Source organism: Heterodontus francisci, chromosome 19, assembly GCF_036365525.1.
Source record: "Heterodontus francisci isolate sHetFra1 chromosome 19, sHetFra1.hap1, whole genome shotgun sequence".
Taxonomy (NCBI): Eukaryota; Metazoa; Chordata; class Chondrichthyes; order Heterodontiformes; family Heterodontidae; genus Heterodontus; species Heterodontus francisci.
This window is the reverse complement of record NC_090389.1, coordinates 14983325-15004646: the sequence shown is the minus strand read 5'-3', so window position 1 is coordinate 15004646 and position 21322 is coordinate 14983325. Positions and strand designations below refer to the sequence as shown.

At 43.1% G+C, this 21322-nt stretch overlaps 1 protein-coding gene across 1 annotated transcript in view; it reads right to left on the bottom strand.

Moving 5' to 3' along the window:
* dock3 (dedicator of cytokinesis 3) overlaps window positions 1-21322 on the bottom strand; it is a 1369418-nt gene that overhangs the window by 174901 nt on the left and 1173195 nt on the right. Inside the window, exon 26 of the mRNA XM_068052296.1 lies at window positions 1368-1514. Coding sequence (XP_067908397.1) covers window positions 1368-1514 — 147 coding nt within the window. The remainder of the gene's footprint in view (window positions 1-1367; window positions 1515-21322) is intronic.

Below are 21322 nucleotides of genomic sequence, written 5' to 3'. Positions count from 1 at the left end.
ATCCCATATTCCCTACTACATCCCCACCTTCCCTCAATTCTCCTACCACCTACCTACACTAGGGGCAATTTACAATGGCCAATTTACCTATCAACCTGCAAGTCTTTGGCTGTGGGAGGAAACCAGAGCACCCGGCGGAAACCTACGCGGTCACAGGGAAAACTTGCACAGGCAGTACCCAGAACCAAACCTGGGTCGCTGGAACTGTGAGGCTGCGGTGCTAACCACTGCGCCACTGTGCCACCCAGTTAGTGCTCTCCACTCCACGACACTCCAATCTAAGCCTGCCTGGTCTGGAGGGTCTGAGAGAAAGGAAAGGAAAAAACAGGAGATTGAATATTGCAGGAGAAGTTAACGAATCCTAAGACAGCAAATAGAATGTCAATGGGGAACGCATACACTTTCATTTATTCCACTTAATTTGTTTTACTGTTTATTAGTGCCAATTATTCTTAAGCTTCCCCACTGGTCCAGTTTAGCACAAAGCCATATAGAACAGATGGGTCCAAAATTCAATTTGAGGTTTGTACTGAGTTAGTTGACCGTTGCCAAGGTAGCAGTCAGAGTGCTGTAATTGGTTTCAGAAGCCCTGGGCTAAGAAAGGGAAAAATACGGGGATGGTAGATTTCTATGGAAGGATGAGCTAACTGGGTTGAGTGGTTTCCCGCATCTATACTTATTTTTGTGACCTTTACAAAATCAGCCAACCTGCAATCTTTGCTTATCCCAATCATGTATAAATTTTCAAACTATCATTTAACACATTAGGTATGGGAAAAAAATGGAAGCCAATGATTAAATTAATGGCAAAATTTCATCTAACTACAGTTACAGTGAATTAATCAACTGGTTTTTAAGAAAACTTCTGCATGTTACAGAAATGTGCATTTAATGTTTACAGTTCTGTTGAATTTTTGCTTAAAGAGGCATTGTCTTCAAATCGCCCAATGGGGGCTCATTAATTGTATGAGAAGATAACATCACTGATTTAATGCAATGTCCAGATTTTTAATATAGTTAGGGTATAAAGATTACAGTAAAAATCATTTAAACAATTATCAGGTTGGAACAGAAAATGATTTCCCAATATCAACCAACTCTATCACATGATAGAAACATGCCTGCTTCATGGCAAAGGTTGTGTCTTAACTCACTGGAGTCCTATCAGATAACAATGCATCTTTAAGGATTAGAAAGCAATAAACCTAAACGTACCTAAACATGGAAGGGAGTGCATCTGAAGTACAAGCATGAGGTTCTGAATTCACACAAGATGTTGCACCATGAAGTAGGTGGAAAGACATGTGGGGGAAGGGGGGAATCCATGCATGGGTGAGGACTGTTAAAAAGGATTGTTAGTTACTAACAGTTATCTCTGCCGTGCACTGTGGGCAGCGCTGTCCTCTTACCGCCTCCGCCATCTGGGACTTATTCATGATAGAAAGCAGGGTTTGTAGCAGGACATCAAGAAGGCTCTCAACCATCATCTCCACCTCCTCTGACACTGAGCACTCCTGGACCACAGCACAATGACACAGTTTTGCATCAGAAACATGTGCATAAGGTTTGCAAAATAACGGTTCATAGCAAGTTGCCAAATATTGTAACATTTATGGTCTATTAACAGCAAGTTTTACCACAATGAGAACAATCTTTGGTTTTGTCAAGTTTTGTTTGATGAAGTTCCTGTGAAGTGCCTTGGGATGTTTTACTACGTTAAAGGCAGTATATAAATGCAAGTTGTTGCTAATGAACAGGTTAAATAGCTAAGGTTTAAAATAGAGGCTGCTCCTTTGCTAAGTACAAAATGGTAAATCAGAGACATGCTATTTGTGCGATCCAGGCAGGGCCGTTGATCACAAATTAGGAAATAAAAGGTTCCATTTGATTGGGACCACCATTATTAAAATATTAATCAATGCATCTTGGGCAGATTCATATGTATTTCCAAATGCTGTCCAATATTAAAACAACTAGTTGAAATAAAGGAAGGGAAATACAACTGCTACATTTGGTTATGTCATTGTCCATTAAGATATGAAAATTGTTAAACATTTTGTTTGGTTCACTTTTTCAAGGAAATTGGTTTACCTCAAAGTAGGTCCGACAGATAAACATTCAGGTCTGGCTGCCAGTTTTTCAGTCCTGACACAGTCATACTGAGCTCTATGGGAATTTAAAGGTCATGCATTCTATGTCCACCAACTCATCCCAGAGGATATCCCTTGAGACTGCATATTGTTTATCAAGGAACATGAGAAGGCTTATCTAATTCATCCAAAGAAACTGAAAAAAACTGAAAGCAACAACCTGAAAAGGATCATAAGATCATAAGAACTAGGAGCAGGAGTAGGCCGTCCGGCCCCTCGAGCCTGCTCCGCCATTCAATAAGATCATGGCTGATCTTTTCGTGGACTCAGATCCACTTACCCGCACTCCCACCGTATCCCTTAATTCCTTTATTGTTCAAAAAGATATCTACCTTAGCTTTAAAGACGTTTACTGAAGAAGCGTCAACTACTTCACTGGGCAAGGAATTCCATAGATTAACAACCCTCTGGGTGAAGAAGTTCCTTCTTAATTCAGTCCTGAATCTGCTCCCTCTAATCTTGAGGCTATGCCCTCCTGTTCTAGCTTCACCTGCCAGTGGAAACATCCTCTCTACTTGTATCTTATCTATTCCCTTAATGATTTTATATGTTTCTATAAGATCCCCCCTCATTCTTCTGAACTCCAATGAATATAATCCCAATCTACTCAGTCTCTCCTCATAAGCCAACCTCCTCAACTCCGGAATCAACCTAGTGAACCTCCTCTGCACCCTCTCCAGTGCCAGTATATCCTTTCTCAAGTAAGGAGACCAAAACTGCGCACAGTACTCCAGGTGCGGCCTCACCAGTACCTTATACAGCTGCAACATAACCTCTCTGCTTTTAAACTCAATCCCTTTAGCAATGAAGGACAAAATTCCATTTACTTGCTGTACCTGCAGACTAACCTTCTGCGATTCATGCACAAGGACACCTAGGTCCCTCTGCATAGCAGCATGCTGCAACTTTTTACCATTCAAGTAATAATCCTTTTTCCTGTTACTCCTACCGAAATGAATGACTTCACATTTATTAACATTGTATTCCATCTGCCAGACCTTTGCCCACTCACTCAATGTATCTATGTTCCTCTGCAAAGTTTCACAGTCATCTGCACACTTTGCTCTGCCACTCATCTTAGTGTCATCTGCAAACTTTGACACCCTACACGTGGTCCCCAACTCCAAATCATCTATATAAATTGTAAATAATTGCGGTCCCAACACCGATCCCTGAGGCACACCACTAGTGACTGATTGCCAACCAGAATAGCACTCATTTATCCCCACTCTCTGCTTCCTGTTAGTCAACCAATCCTCTATCCATGCTAATACTTTACCCCTGACGCCATGCATCCTTATCTTATGCAGCAGCCTCTTGTGTGGCACCTTGTCGAAGGCCTTTTGGAAATCTAGGTACACCACATCCACTGGGTACCCATTGTCCACCTTGCTCGTAATGTCATCATAGAATTCCAAAAGATTTGTCAAGCATGACCTGCCCCTTCATGAACCCATGCTGCGTCTGCCCAACGGGACAATTTCTATCGAGATGCCCTGCTATTTCTTCCTTGATAATAGACTCAAGCATCTTCCCCACTACAGAGGTTAAGCTAATTGGTCTATAATTCCCCATCTTTTGTCTACCTCCCTTTTTAAACAGTGGCGTCACATCTGCTGTTTTCCAATCAACTGGGACTACCCCAGAGTCCAGCGAATTTTGGAAAATTACCGTCAGTGCACCTGCTATTTCTCCCGCCATCTCTTTTAGTACCCTGGGATGCATTCCATCAGGGCCAGGAGACTTATCAATCCTTAGCTCCATTAGCTTGCCCAATACTACCTCTTCCATAATAATGATTGTTCCCAGGTCCTCACCTACGTTCGCCTCTGTCAATTACTGGCATGTTATTAATGTCCTCCACTGAGAAGACCGATACAAAATACCTGTTCAATGCCTCGGCCATTTCATCATATCCTATAACTAAATTCCCCTTCTCATCCTCTAAAAGACCAACGTTTACTTTAGCCACTTTTTTTCGTTTTATATATTTATAGAAACTTTTGCTATCTGTCTTTATATTCTGTGCTAGTTTATTCTCATGTTCCATCTTACTTTTCTTTATAGCTCTTTTTGTAGCTTTCTGTTGACCTTTAAAGTTTTCCCAATCTTCTAGTTTCATGCTGCTTTTGGCCACTTTGTATGCCTTCTTTTTCAATTTGACAGCCTCCCTTATTTCCTTAGACACCCATGGCAGATTACCCCTTTTCTTCCAGTCCTTCCTTTTCACTGGAATATACTTTTGCTGAGCACTTTGAAAAATTGCTTTGAAAGTCCTCCACTGCTCGTCAACTGTCCCACCATAAAATCTTTGTTTCCAGTCCACTTTAGCCAAGTCCTCCCTCATTCTATTGTAGTCCCCCTTGTTCAAGCACAGGACCCTGGTATTGGATTTTATCTTCACACTCTCCATCTGTATTCTAAATTCAACCTCTAATGGACTATTGCTAGTCTGATCTTTCTAATATTTTGGCTTGCATATTCTTTTGCTTCTATGGCTTACGTTTAATTCTAATTAAGTTTGATCAGTAGTTTAGCCAGCTGTGATGGAGTCCGCGTGTGCAGACTGCTATCTGAACAGTTGACCTGTTGAATGTACTGCTAGGTGCACTGACTTTGGATTCAAAGCTTGCATATTTTCTGAGACAGTCCTTTACTGGAAAAGGAAACTGAAAGCTTCAGAGTTCTGGGGAAGAGAGAACTGGTTAGGACCAATTAAAACAAGCAACATATGACCAGACACAGTGCCTGGAGCTCAGGTTTCAGTTTACAAGAATATAGACTGCAGTGTATTGAAGAAAACAGCAAGAAGTTGTTTAAAAGGTTGACAAGGCTGCTGAATTGATAACAGCTGGGAGATGTTTTAAAAACGAAGACCTGATTCTGGGAGCTGGCCATTAGCAAATACGATTCGTCACAATTGTTTTCGGTGACCTAAAGAATTACAGATGAAACACTCCATCAGGACTGTCGTGAGCAGGACTGGGGTCATTTGAAAGGCGACAAAACCGAAATGTTTAAGGGAGGACTGCAACATTTGCTATCGATGAGAAGATCTGAAGGACAACAAGGGTTAACTCCTTGTTTGAGAGTCTGCTGAAGTTGCAAGTTTTCATTGGAAACACAGTCACATAGCCCAGTCAAGAATCAAGGGCGTAATAAGCATATATGTCTTGCAACCACAACATAAGGGGTTAGTGCCTAATGACCTTAAGAAACAGACAATGGAAGAAGATGGGCTCAAGTACTGTGTAAATCTAAGGATTCAAGGGCTCTAAAGGACTGGCCTTCCTGAAATCGATTAACAGCAGGAAATAGGTGATTTTGTGTATTTCGCAGAAGACCTTTTTTTTAAAAAGGGAATATGAAGAATGAGGACATATGTTGCCAATCAGAATGAAAGGTTTGGAGCATTGCCAAATTTGGAGATGAGATGGCCCAGTCAGCAGCAAGAAATGTATAAATGTACATAGAGATCAGGGTACGTTACTGTTCCTGCAGGCAGTCAAAGAAGACGGTAGAGCTTGGTCAACTCCACCAAGGGACGTACAAACAGCATCGGAAGACCAACCGAGGGGTGATTGTTCATATTAAGTTAGGAAATTAAGTTAAGAGTAGGGGGTTTAACTTACATTTAGCCTCTAGCAGGATAAGGTCCTGGGTCACGTAATTGTAGTTGCAAGTGTAACTTGTGATTGCTGAGTGTAACCCTTCTCTAAGGATTGTAGATAATTCAATAAAGCGATTGAGAGTTATCAGAAGAAACATGTCTCGCTGGTTATTCTGTTCAAGTCATACATTTGTGATTTTGGTGTCAAGGACTCGAGTGTGGTGGGGTGGGGGGGGTGCGGTCTTTGAGTGAGGAACAGAATTCCCTACAGATTCCTGGTGCCAACAAGAAGGGACACCAATAGATGATATAGCTGAACAGACGGCATTCCAAAGGGATGGGGTGGGTGGTGGTGGAGAAAAGTGATCTTCCTGTAACAATGGAAGTGAGCTTACAGAAGTATATTTGTGAGAAGTAAAAGCCAAACAAGGCTTGGCTAAGGGAGATAGCAAGCTCAGAGGATCCGTTAGGACGGGTCGGAGGTGGGCAGAATTACGCCCTCAGGCCAGGAAGGGAGGTGATGGTCTTTATACAGCATATGGAACAGATGAGATACATCCATGTTTGGGATGATGATGAGATAAAAAGGGCAGCTCTCATGGTCCTGCACCCCTCTTTGTTTGGAACATTGGATGTAAACTCTAAGAGGGAAAGGGGGATACCCTTAAAGAAGCCATTGAAGAAGCAATGGGAATGGGAATGGGCAACCCTTTTGAACTAGTGACAACCACCAAGCAGGGCAGTCAGGAAGCCATAGACAGTTATATGGAGCAAAAGTGGAGAGTATATAATCAAACAATGGGAGGGAACCTGGTGAAGAACCAATTGAATGGGAAACCCCAAACTAAGTGGTTAAGGTTCCTGATTAATGGGAAAGTTGGAAACCTGGTATGATAATACTATAACTGAGTGTCAAGTAATACGAAAGGCTGCACTAATGCATAAAAGCACCCCTGCACCCAGTCAGAAGGGGGAGATCCACACGGGACAGACAGGAACGGGACAAGCCACGAGGGAGACCCCTGCGACATGGAAACAGGAAGGGGCTAAACAGAAAACTGCTACCTCAGAGATGAAGGGCTCCTGTTATAATTGTGGAAAGGCAGGACACTTTGCCCGACATTGCCGAGCACCCCAAGGGGGAGGTAAAAGCCAGGCAAATTGGAAAGCTGAGGAACAGGAAGGGTCCACAGGGGAACAAAGTCGGGGACCCTAACTCAGGATGAGATGGTTAAAATTCTGGTGGCAGCCATGCTACTTACCCAACAAAACCAAGGGGCAGTGAATGCCATGACCGGTCCCCAGTGGGGTTCGGGAACAGGAAACGCATCCCAAATCTGAAAGAGCCGCATCTAGCCTGCGTATCTGTGCCCCCTCAGGTAAGTCCGGGGGGGTAGACCGTGTGTACACTTGAGCATTAGCCAGATGGATTTTCGATTTTTGGTTGATAAGGGGACCTCTAGGACAGTCGTCCATGTGGAGGGGTCGTATTGATCACCAGGGTCAAGCAATGCAGAGTACTGGGCTAATGGGAAGATTCTTGGTAGTGTAGATGAGCAGAGAGATCTTGGTATCCAGGTACATAAATCCCTGAAAGTTGCTACCCAGGTTAATAGGGCTGTTAAGAAGGCATATGGTGTGTTAGCCTTTATTAGTAGGGGGATCGAGTTTCAGAGCCACGGGGTCATGATGCAGCTGTACAAAACTCTGGTGAGGCCGCACCTGGAGTATTGCGTGCAGTTCTGGTCACCGCATTATAGGAAGGATGTCGAAGCTTTGGAAAGGGTGCAGAGGAGATTTACTAGGATGTTGCCTGGTATGGAAGGAAGGTCTTACGAGGAAAGGCTGAGGGACTTGGGGTTGTTTTCGTTAGAGAGAAGGAGGAGGAGAGGTGACTTAATAGAGACATACAAGATAATCAGAGGGTTAGATAGGGTGGATAGTGAGAGTCTTTTTCCTCGGATGAGGATGGCAAACACGAGGGGACATAGCTTTAAGTTGAGGGGTGAAAGATATAGGACAGATATCAGAGGTAGTTTCTTTACGCAGAGAGTAGTAGGGGCGTGGAACGCCCTGCCTGCAACAGTAGTAGACTCGCCAACTTTAAGGGCATTTAAGTGGTCATTGGATAGACATATGGATGTAAATGGAATAGTGTAGGTCAGATGATCGGCGCAACATCGAGGGCCGAAGGGCCTGTACTGCGCTGTAATATTCTAATTCTAATTCTAATTCTAAGTGGGGAGCCACATAGTCTAGAGGGCTTCACAGGAAAATCCAAGGGTGGGGTGGTATCCAAACCTTTGGAGGTCCGAGTAGGACCCTTTAAGAGCCAATGGAGGGTAATATTAATGAATGCCGCACAAATTGGCAGATTGGTTACGCAGCAATAACATTATTGTAGATTTGTGTAATATGTGTCTCTGGTAGGCAAGAGAATAAACAGAAGAACTGATTATGAAACCAGGTGAAATGGGGTGTATTCAGACAGCAGTAGGGAATTATGACATGGCACAGTTAATGGAGAACGTCCAGAATCCATATCAGTCGACGTGGAAGGAACACCCAGGGGTTTTTGCTGTCAATAGAAATGACTGTGGTAGGATGAAGGGAGTGGAGGTCCACATAGAGGGAGAGCCCAGAGACAGTATTGTTAAAGTAGGGAGGCAGAGGGAGATATAGAAAGTATGGTAAACTCCCTGTTGGAGCAAGGAGTCCTGAGAACCTTAGCCACCCATGTTAATTCACCTATTTGGCCAGTAAAGAAACCTGATGGCTCATGAAGAATGACCATTGATTAGAATTCTGAATAAGCAAATACCCCGTTGCTCCCCGACCCTTGTGGCCATGGGGGAAGGCACAAATAGAACCGGAGAAGGTACAGTTTTTGGGTCTTACTCTCTCCCCCAGACAGAAGGGAGTAGATGCAGCCAAGCGACAAGCAGTACAAGATCTCCCGGTGCCTGAAGATGCGCATAGGCTGCGGTCCTTTTTAGGTTTAACAGGGTATTGTGGAGAGTTCATCGAGGACTTCACCAAGCCCTTGCAGATGTTACTGAGGAAGGAAATCAAATGGGACTGGGAAGAAGAACAACAGAAAGCTTTTGAGGAAACTAAAAGGAGACTCCAGGTAGCACCTGTGCAGGGGACAGTGAATCCCTTGCTACCGTTTCAGCTTGAGGTAGCCACCTTAGATGCAAGCCCAAGTGCGGTCCTCTTGCAGGACCGCAATGGGAAGCAGAGTGGGTTATGCCTCTAGGGTACTTAGTGATGTGGAAAAGGCCTAATCCATTTGTGAGAGGCGCCTGCTAGCCACTTACTGGGCCGTTAAACATTTTGAGGTGTTCACCAGAGGGCAACTGATTATGTTGCTCACATGCTATGACCCAACAAGGTTGTTATTTGAAGGGTGAATACAGGATGGTACTGTAGGTAGTGCCAGGGTGGCTAGGTGGCCCTTATTACTTAGTCAGAAGTGGATCACCACAGAATGATTGTCGGAACCCAATCTGGCAGCAAATTTACTGTGCCCTGGGAAACAGCACACATATACTGTAGATGGTGCTTGGGACTCCAAGGGAAGTTTCTGGGTGAGAATACACCCCAATGTCAAGGACATTTATATCGACGGATCTAGTTATGTGAAAAATGATGAGAGGAAGCTGTGATGTGGGATATATGATCTTGAGAGGCAGGTGAAGGTAAAATTAAAGCTACCTGTGGAGTGCTCAACAAGCGGAATTAACGGTTGTACATAAAAACATAAGAAATAGGAGCAGGAGTAGGCCATTCGGCCCCTCAAGCCTGCCCGGCCATTCAATACGATCATGGCTGATCTGCCCCAGATCTCAACTCCTCTTCTGTGCCAGCTCCTCACAGCCCTCAACTCCCTGATATTTCAAAAATTTATCTACCTCCTCTTTAAATACTTTCAGTGATCCAGCCTCCACAACTCTCTGGGTTATAGAATTCCAGACATTCACCACCCGCTGAGAGAAGAAATTCCATCGCATCTCAGTTTTAAATGAGTGTCCCCTTATTCTGTAACTATGTCCCCTAGTTCGAGATTCCCCCACTAGTGGAAACATCTTCTCAACATCTACTCTGTCAAGCCCCCTCAGAATCTTGTACGTTTCAATAAGACCAGCCCTCATTCTTCTAAACTCTAATGAATAAAGGTCTAACCTGTTTAGCCGTTCTTGATAAGTCAACCCCTTCATCCCAGGAATCAGCCTAGTGAATCTCTTTTGAACTGCCTCCAATGCCAGTATATCCTTTCTTAAAATACGAGGACCAAAACTATACACAGTACTCCAGGTGCGGCCTCACCAACACCCTGGAATAAACGGGTCTTTTTCCGGGTGGCAGGTAGTGACTAGTGGGGTACCGCAGGGGTCAGTGCTTGGGCCCCAGCTATTCATAATATATATTAATGACTTGGATGAGGGAACTAAATGTAACATTTCCAAGTTTGCAGACAACACAAAGCTGGGGGGGAATGTGAGCTGTGAGGAGGATGCAAAGAGGCTCCAATGTGATTTGGACAAGTTGGGCGAGTGGGCAAATGCATGGCAGATGCAGTATAACGTGGATAAATGTAAGGTTATCCACTTTGGTTGTGAAAACAGAAAGGCAGATTATTATCTGAATGGAGTTAAATTAGGAAAGGGGGAGGTGCAACGAGACCTGGGTGTCCTTGCACACCAGTTGCTGAAAGCAAGCATTCAGGTGCAGCAAGCATTTAGGAAGGCGAATGGTATGTTGGCCTTCATTGCACGAGGATTTGTGTACAGGAGCAAGGATGTCTTACTGCAGTTATACAGGACCTTGGCGAGACCACATCTGGAGTATTGTGTGCAGTTTTGGTGTCCTTATCTGAGGAAGGATGTTCTTGCTATGGAGGAAGTGCAAAGAAGATTTACTAGGCTGATTCCTGGGATGGCAGGATTGATGTATGAGGAGAGATTGGGTCGACTAGGCCTATATTCACTAGAGTTTAGAAGAATGAGAGGGATCATAGAAACCTATAAAATTCTAACAGGACTAGACAGACTGCATGGAGGGAGGATGTTCCCGATGGCTGGGGAGTCCAGAAACAGGGGTCACAGTCTCAGGATGTGGGGTATGCCATTTCGAACCGAGATGAGGAGAAATTTCTTCACTCAGAGGGTGGTGAACGTGTGGAATTCCCTACCGCAGAAGGCAGTGGAGGCCAAGCCATTAAATATATTCAAGAAGGAGATAGATATATTTCTTAATGCTAAAGGGATCAAGAGATATGGGGAGAAAACGGGAAAAGGGTACTGTATTAGACGATCAGCCATGATCTTTTTTGAATGGCGGAGCAGGCCCAAAGGGCTGAATGGCTACTCCTACTCTTATTTTCTGTGTTTCTATACAGTCATCACAAGACATCCCTATTTTTAAACTCCAACCCCCTAGCAATAAAGGCCAAATTTGCCTTCTTAATTATTTGCTGCACCTGCATGCTAACCTTTTGTGTTTCATGCACAAAAACACCCAGATCCCTCTGTGCTGCACTTTTTTGAAGTTTCTCTCCATTTAAATAACAGTTTGCCTTTTGATTCTTCCTACCAAAGTGCATGACCTCACACTTTCCTACATTAAACTCCATCTGCCAAATTTTTGCCCACTTACGCAACCTATCTATATTCCCTTGCAGATTCCTTATGTCCTCATCACAACATGCCCTCCCACATATTTTCGTATCGTCAGCACATGTGGATATATTACACTCTGCCCCCCTCTTCCAAGTCATTAATATAGGTAGTAAATAATTGAGGCCCTAGGACTGATCCTTGTGGCATTCCACTAGTTACAACTTTCCAACCTGAAAAAGACCCATTAATCCTGAGTCTCTGTCTTCTGTGAGTTAACCAATCCTCAATCCATGCTAATACATTACCCCCAATACAGTGAGTTCCTATCTTGTGCAATAATCTGTTATGTGGCATCTTATCGACTGCCTTCTGGAAATCTAAATACACTACATCTACCAGTTCCCCTTTATCAACTCTGCTTGTTATATCCTCAAACAACTCCAGCAAATTTGTCAAACACGATTTCCCTTTCACAAAACCATGCTGACTCTGTTTGATTGCATTAAGCTTTTCTAAATGTCCTATTTCTTCCTTAATAATGGACTCTAGCTTGACTGGCCTATAATTTCCTGCTTTTTGTCTTCCTCCCTTCTTGAACAGTGGCATCACATTAGCGGTTTTCCAATCTGCTGGGACCCTTCCAGAATCCAGTGAGTTCTGGAATATTTTGACCAATGCCTCCACTATCTCTGCAGCCACTTCCTTTAAAACCCTTGAATGTAGGCCATCAGGTCCTGGCGACTTGCCTGCCTTTAGTCCCATTAGTTTGTCTGTCTGCCTTTAGTCCCATTGGTTTGTCATATAGTAGTGTATATGGTAACACATCCTACCGAATTCTTAACACCCTACATCCTCTGCTCAGACTCCATGTTTACGCGTAACTCCTGCACTGAGTACTTGGCAATATGGGCCAGATATTTTACCTCGGCAGATGGGAAGCCATTGACTGTCGTATTCTTATTGAGAGCCATAGTAGAGGCACTGACCAAGACTATTACATCCACGAGGTCAAGGCACACACGAAGACACAACCTGGTGGGAAGGGAATAAGAGGGCAGACGAGCTGGCCAAAAGAGGGGCAGTAGACACGATCCCAAGGGATCCCTGTGAATCGAGACTAGCGATGGCACATAAGAAACAGTGCCCTATAAAATCAGAACCAGAACCACTCGACTTAAAGAAAACAAAGATGAGTGCTGTCACTCTAAGGGCAGTGATAAAGGCGAAAGATCAAGGAGAGAAGGTGGAAGGCCCTTACAGAGCCCAAGACGTCCACATAAGGGATGGGATGTTGTTTAAAGAGGATAAGTGGGTAGTGCCATGAGGCAGCAGGGAGGAATTCATACAGCTAGCGCATGGGGTACTGGGAGCGGGACACCCAGGAATGGACAACACACTGAAGAGCGTTGTAGCTGTGGCTTGGTGGCCCGATATGAGAAGGGAAATGGAGGAGTATGTTCACAATTGCTTAGCGTGCATAGATAATAAACCAGACCCCCAGAGATAGAAGGCAGAGTAGAGGGGCCCTGGAGAAGTGTCCAAATAGACTTTATTGGACCCCTCCCCATCACTAAGAAAGAGAAAAAATATCATTTGGTATTAGTGGGAGATGGTGGTGTAGTGGTAATGTCACTAGACTAATATCCAGAGCCCAGGCTAATGCTCTGGGGACAGGGGTTTGCATCCCACCACAGCAGCTGGTGAAATTTGAATTAAATTATTAAATTTGGAATTAAAAGCTAGTCTAACAGTGACCATGAAACCATTGTTGATTCACTGATGTCCTTTAAGGAAGGAAATCTGCTGTCCTTACCATATGACTCCAGACCCAATGTGGTTGACTCTTAAAATGCCCTTTGAAATTGCCTAGCAAGCCACTCAGTTCAAGGGCAATAAATGCTGGCCTAGCCAGTGATGCCCACATCCCACAAACAAATAAAAAAAAGTGGACAACTTCACCAAGTAGGTGGAGGCCTTCCCATGTAAAGCAGCTACTGCCCTATTCACTGCTAAGACTCTGGTGAAGGAAGTGTTTTCTTGATGGGGCCTGCCAGATATAGTTGAGTCAGACCAAGGCCCCCAGTTTACAAGGCAAGTAATGCAAGCAACTTTGGCCATGTTGCAAATCAAAGGGAAATGGCATGTGGCCAATAACCCACAGTTGTCAGGGACTGCAGTGAGGATGAATGGAACTCTCAAGGAGAAACTGAGGAAGGGGTTGGGGGAAGCAAACCAGAAGAAATAGGATGATGCCTTACCTCTCATACTGGTGGGAGTTTCTAAAACCACAGGGTATTCTCCACATGAATTAGTTACGGTATAGAAATGAGAACTGCTATGCAATTTGTTGGTCCCAGGGTGGAAGGACAAATTAGAGTGTGAAACCAACAGAGACAGGTACTTGCAGGAACTAAGGGAGAGACTGTGCGAGATTCAGTTAAAGGCTGCTAAAAATAAGGGAGGTAAGCACAGAGAGAATAGGTTAAGGATGGATTTCGCTGGGACTCAGGAATAGGATACTGGAGGTTATGGTTCAAAACTATGCCCGGGTAGGAATGTTTGAACCCCTATACAAAGGACCACATACCATCACAGATCAGGTAGCCCTATGTTGTATGCTGTACAGCTGCCCAAACGAATAAAATTGTTCCACATTAATCAGTGTAAAAGGTATGCAGCAGGAGCTGCATGATTAAACAACCGAAGGCCACAGACATTCTCCTGAGCCTGGTACATAGGGATTGTTGGGATGAAACAATCATCTGGGATAATGATGATGGAGGTCAGGACACAGGAAGAGTAAGACGAAGCCAAAGACAAAGGAGGCACGTCGAAAGGCACTCCCCTCCAGGAGCAGTGGGATCCCTCCTTGCCCGCCCGGGAGAATGGAGATCCTACTGCTCACACAGAATACTATAAGGCAGAGCCAGCCGTAAAATAGTCTTGTAAATGGAATATGTTTTGTGTTGTGTTAATCTTGTAAATAGAATATGCTAACCTATTGGCCTGTGGCAGGAGAAAGACCCTCACAGAATCAATTTGAGTTGCGTTATGTCTTGTAGATAACCCCATTGGACGGAGGAAAATAAAGTCCCTTGTAATCTGTATAGTTGCCTTCAGCCCGAGCCTGACCCAGGGGAAACAGGAGCCGAATACCGGGGGAATTGCATGACCGCACGGACAATTAGAAGGCAATGGGAAGAGTCAGACAGAACGAGAAGTTGCCACTCATCAGAAGATTTATGTGGATTGGAGTGGTGGGAGTAACCAGTTAACATGGGCGGAAGGTTACACCAAGGGTACAAACCAGGAGGATGTTGAAGTTTTCCACTTAGCTAGGGGTGACTTCAACTGCTTGGTTCCAGGACAAAGTAAGTTAAGGGCACACATGAACAGAACAGTGGTAGAGGTGAGACTTGGTGTGCAGTTCAGTATTATGTGCTCTCAACCCAGGTCGAGGTAAGTAACTCTAACATGGGAATATGACAAGGGGGACATAAGAGGAGATTCTGATTGGGTACACTCCAAAAGTACCGCTTGTTGGACTCAAATATAAGGGGAGCAGGGTGTATATGCATGTGTTCCAATTCAAGGGTAGTGCACTTGGGAGTCATTGCCGGGGCTAAGGATGATATTGCCCAAGGAGCTGTCTAAGTCATCTCCCCCCAGTAAGCCACCACCTCCTAGTCGCAAGAAAGTCAAGTGATGGGATGTCTTGGACTAGAACCTGAGCCAAATAATGGTCTGGTGCTAATACTGACAGGGAAGATGTTATATCACAATGTACACCATGAGGTGGTACCAGTGATATTGAAGTTAATGAGTCCAGTGTTGCAGTAGTGGTGTGGGAAGAGAACAAAGGGTTTATATGGGCATTCACTGGAGAGAGTTTGGAGCCGCACTGTGAGTACGGGGGTGGGGGGGAGCGGGAGACAGGATTGGTGGAAATTGTATAAACCCTGTGGTACAACTAAGAGAAGAAGGATCCTAGCAAATGATGCTGCCACAATATTTAATCCTGGCACCTCTGGTTAATAGCTTAGATTTGGCCACATTAGATCAGGAAGTCAGGGGATTGAGAAGCCTGGTGAAGGAGATTGTGGAGGGAACCACAGAAGTTCAGGCGAAGGAATTAAACGAAACCTAGACTGCAATGATTCACCTACACAAGACAGTGTTTCAGTTAGAAACTGAGGCAGTTAAAATAAATGAAATTCTAAGAGACAATAGGAACGCCTCAACAGTAGCTGCACAGAACAATGGGTGTGTCATCTGTGGCTCCTGGCTGATTGAGCAAGCTAGGGAGAATCTTCAACAGATTAAGAAAGGGGAGGTACTGTCATGGATAGGGGATGAGGACATGCATGATTTGCACGTATCGGAACAATATTACCATGTACCAACTCAGAGATTTAATTCAGGTCTATCCTGTGTAAGAAAAGTGTGAAAGAATGAATTTGACTATGAGTATTGCTGAAACTGGAGACATTTTGTCGAAACTTATCATCTTGTACTCATCAGGACAATTCGCAAGAAAAGCAATGTCAGGGAAAGCCCGACTGACATTCTTAAATTGGTTGTCAGCGTAATTCTTCGCACACTGATTTATTTGATTAAATGAGTAATGTGATATATGAATTTCAATGCCAGTATGATGCTCGGTATAGAGGCCGTACATCCCAAAGACTGGCGGTTCGTATCAAACAACATGTCCCTTCGGATGTTCACAACGGGCAAGGTACAGGCTGTACCCAGCCAGCCCGTGCTTGCAATACTCAAAACACAGTGTCCAACATTAGATGTGATTCTGCAATTGGATAACATTTGCTAAATAATCCTCAGTGTGCTAAGAATTACGCTAACAACCAATTTAAGATTGTCAGTCAGGCTCGCAGTGTGGCGCATTTGCACATACTGAAAGCTACATATATTAATAAATATAATATTTGCGTATCCATTGTCTCTCGAGATAAGGAGGCCCAAAAGAAAAGAAATATTTGCAGACAGAAAGAACATGTACACACATTGTGCCTGTTTCTGCTAAACAAAATAAGTAACAGCCATTCGCTGGTTCATTCCTCAGGGAAATGCCTTGACCAATCAGAGTCAAGCTGCCTGGTTTAAATTACAAACAAAGCTTGGCAGTTAACTGTCAGTTACCATAAACTGGTGCATTCTCCATGGCAACACCTCTACCAATCAGAGTCCACTTGCCAACCAGTCAGCACTCTCTTCTCATACAGTATAAATTTGTTGCTTTCTCTTAGATTGTTATTCTTGCGATTTGTCCTGATGAGTGCAAGACAAAAAGCTTCGACAAAATATCTCTATTTTCAGCAATACTCAAGTTCTGTACTACTAAACGACTATCTGAATTTGACTCTGTTAGGATTGGATCTGCACTTCCCTGTCCTTTCCCCTGATGCAACACCACTACCACTTTATCGAATAGAGAACATAGGAGTGATCAGAGAAGGTATGCTGGTGAAACATCAAGATGTGCAGTTAATCTGGGAAATTATAAAATGGGAGTTAGTTTGGAGGGATGTAAAGATCGAGGCGGATGAATGGTATGCCCATACTAAATAAGACAGCTTGGGCAAGCAACCTGTGGGTTTAACGTAGCTAATGTGAACTGAACCATGGAGCATAATTGGCAGGTACCCAAGTTGCCTATGTTGGGGAAGGCGAGTATTGTGTTACCATGTGAGAAAAAGAGTTTGTGTACGGCCATAACCTCTCATGCCCTATCAATTAAACAACATTCTGTTTTAGCCCAGAGAGATCAGTTAGATTAGGGACAAACTGGTTAACATTTACCACCATAACATAGCAGAGATAAAGGTGGAAGATGAATTATAGAGTCAGTTACAAAAGTATGTAGAAAGGTACGAATGTGACATTCCCCCACTCCCTGAGCACCTTAAAGACCTGCAAAAGGAAACAGACTATTCCAAACGGGTATATTATAAATTGGAACAGCAAAATAGATTAATCCAAAGAAAGGTGGAGGAGATCCCACACACCAGAGTTGGTGGGAGGCCTTTTGGAATTTCGGCACCAATATTCAGATCCATCCATGGATCCGTGTTGCTTCGCATATTTTGGTTGTTGTGCAATCGATGATTGTATTGTATTGACTGTGATTTGAGGAGAAAACGTAGATGTAAGAAAGCCAGACGTTTGTATGATTATATGCAATCGCAAAAGGAAAGAGAAGGATTGTTGCAAAATGGGGTAACTGCTTCGATAGATATGCTTAGTTAGTTAAGGGGGAGGAAATACTTACTCACCCATGGTTGGCAGATGATACATCAGCAAGAAATGTATAAATATACATGGAGATTGGGGTACATTACTGTTCCTGCAGGCAGGTAAGGAAGACAGTAGAGCTTGGTCAACTCTGCCAAGGGACCTACGAACACCACTGGCAGACCAACCGACGGGTGACTGTAAGTATGAAGTGAGGAAATTAAGTTAGGAATGGGGGGTTTAACCTATGCTTAGTCTCCAGCGGGACAGGGTCCTGGGTCATGTAATTGTAATTGCAACTGTAACTTGTTATTGCTGACTGTAACCCTTCTCTAAGGATTGTAGATAATTCAATAAAGCGATTGTGAGTTATCAGAAGAAACTTGTCTCGCTGGTTATTCAGTTCAAGTCATACATTTGTAATTCTGGTGTCTCTAAATTGGGGTCGGTTGGTGGATTGGATTCTTTTGGTTTGTGATTGCCACGGGGATCATAACAAAATTGGGGGCTTGTCCAGGATCTATCCAATACTGGGCTGTGAAACGGATTCACTGGAATTTTCCAAAGTTTAAACAAACATGATTTCACATTTACTATGGCTGTTTTCGGTGGAAAATCACCATGATGTACAAGCATTCGTTATGAGAGAAGATTTGTCTCTCAGCACATTGCTGCAGTTGAAAAAAGTTGAGATTGATTGCTATATCAGAGCATGTGGGGGTTAGTGTGAGCCCAGGGGCAAAGAAAGCGGAGATAATCCAAGAATTAGCTCCTCACTTGAAGCTGGAAAAGAAAAGGATGTTTCTGCTGGTGTTCAAGTAGAACCAGCAAAAACTGAATCAGAAAGGGAAAGATAGCAATTCAAACTAGAGAAGATGAAATTGGAAAAAGGGAAAAAGAGAAAGACAATTTGAAATAGAGAGGATGAAACTGGAAAGGGTAGAGAAAAAGAAAAAAAATTAAATGCAAAAACTTGAATTAGAATTCAAATTGAAAAAGGAAATGCTCAAAGCTGGAGGGCGGGAATTGGAGGTGAAACCTGAGGATGACCCAGAGCAAACTCCTCGTAGTTTTGATTTAGCAAAGAATATATACTTGTACCTAAATTTAGTGAGGAGGGAGTAGAAATGTACTTTGTGTCATTTGAGAAAATTGCCATGAATCTTGACTGGCCTGTTTTTGTAGGGAAAGCTTTGACGGTGTACTCATCTCTTTCAGAGGATCACTCGCGGGACTATGGCAAAGTAAAGACTGCTGTTCTCAATGCCTATGGGTTAGTACCAGAGGCCTATAGACAAAAATTCAGAAATTTTAAAAGAAAACAGGGCCAGACATATATGGAATTTTCTAGAGAGAAGGAAATGGTGATTCATAGCTGGTATAGATTGATGAAAATTGGACAAGACTTTGAGTACTCTCCAGAAGTGATTCTGATGAAAGAATTCAAAAATAGTGTCCCTTCAGGAATAAGGTCCCACCTGGAAGAACATAATATTGGTAAAATAAGGGATGTTGCTGTAATGGCAGATGATTACAAATTGATTCACAAGGCTAGAAGTCACAGGCCCCAGTTTGGAAACTTTCAAAGAAATTAGAGGGATCGGAAGTTTGATAAAGAAAAACCATCTGGTTCTATTGAGAAAGACAGTTTTGAGTTATGATAATTTTACAATGTTTGAATCCTGCCAATCCTAATTTTGTTCTTGGCTAAGCCTTATGAGTTTGTAAACATGTTTTGTGTAATTGTGGAATATGAAAATGTTACCTGTACAGTATATAAGCAATTTGTTAAAAATGTTTGATATTAAGAACTTACTGTATTTTTTAACTGTGGTAAAGAAAACTTTACTACAGTAATTTTATTTCACAAGGGGGGAAGTGTGATGGAGTCTGTGTGTGCAGACTGCTATCTGAACACAATCTATTGAATGTATTGCTTGGTGCACTGACTTTGGATTCAAAGCTTGCATTTTTTCTGAGACAGTCATTTACTGGAAAAGGAAACTAAAAGCTTCAGAGTACTGGGGAAGACAGAACTGGCTAGGACCAGTCATATGATCAGAGGTGTGACCAGAGACATATGACTAGAGCTCAGGTTTCAGTTTATAAGATTACAGACTGTAATGTGTTGAAGAAAACAGCAAGCTGTTGTCACAGGTGTTTTCAGAGAGCTAAAGAATTACAGGTGAAACCACTCCACCAAGGCTGTCATGAGCAGGACTGGGTTCGTTTGAAAGGCAACAAGACCAAAACGTTTAAGGGAGGACTGCAACGTTCGCTATCGACGCTTATGCGTGGAAGGAGCCATGATGAAATAAACAATGAAATGGAGGAATTATGAATTGAAAAAGTCAACTGTTAAAAAAAAACACAAGAACATGGACACTTGTACCACAGTCAAAATGCAGTAGTGGTCACATGACTCCTCCTGTACTGGAAATCAACAAACCTGTCTGCAAAGATGAAACTCATTAACCTCGTCTGAAATAGCTCTGGGGAGAACCCCTTTGAAATTGAAAGGAGCACTGTTGCATATTGATGACCCCTATCAACATGAAAGAACTAACAAAGGGTTTCAGAGACAGACTGAGTCACAGCCCAAACCAAAATGAATAGGTGTGAAGTAGCACCGCGTTAACAGATTGGTTTACATTCAGACATAAATCAATAGTATGGTTTTCACATCCTGGTCCATTGTGTGATCACACCAGAAAGAGGGCCATGTGTCTCCTAACAGAAACTCTAATGTGATGGATTTTTACCATAAAAATATAGCCCACTGGAAAGAGAGGAGAGATCAAGGCAACACCACAGAAAGCCAGTCCAGCCAGAAGCAGTGCAAGAGATCCAGCCAAGCAAGAAGAACCCAGCTGAACGGCAACTGGAACAGCCACTGCAGCAGAGACATCACAATGTGACTTTGAGACTCTCCATCTGTGAAGGTAGCAAAATCCACACGACCAGCTTTGTACTGGGTTGTAACCACTAGAACTCTACAACACCTCAACAAGTTCAAGACTACAAACACCCGTTCTGCACCTTTAAAAAGACTTTCCTCCTCAGGAGATCCAACATCTTTACTGTAAACCATGAACACTTACCTCACTTTGGACTTTAAACTACCTCCTACCCTTTTCTCTCTATCTACTGTGTATGTGAGTGTGGGTGAGGTTGAAGCCATTTTGGTAATTGTGTAAAAATAGTTTTTTTTAACCTACGATAAACCTATCATTTGTCTGTTTTCTTGACCCTAAAAACACTCAGGCATTAACACACTATTTTAAAAAAAACACAATTGCGGTCAGTTGGGAGGTGAACAGTGGGAACCACCCACACCTCTTTCCACCTGTCCATAACAGATGAGAAGACTTTACTTCCATTTAAGCATCTTGGAGGATAGGAGCTGGACATCTACCTGAAGAAGTTCATGGTTTTGTGGACCTTTGTGACTGGTTGGTGCTATCTTTGCTCAGAGAACTGCCCAGAAGAGTTGTGAGATCTATTTTTGTTGCATCTGATAATTAATGCACAATCTTTAAGCGATATCTATTATTTTTATATATATATATCGACCATGATTTAATTGTTAGTTCATGTTTAACTTATGTTGGTTTTGATTTGAATGTTAAAGTAAAATTTGTAAAAGTGAAATCTTGTCTGTTTTTTTTCTCTAAATTGGGGTCGATCGG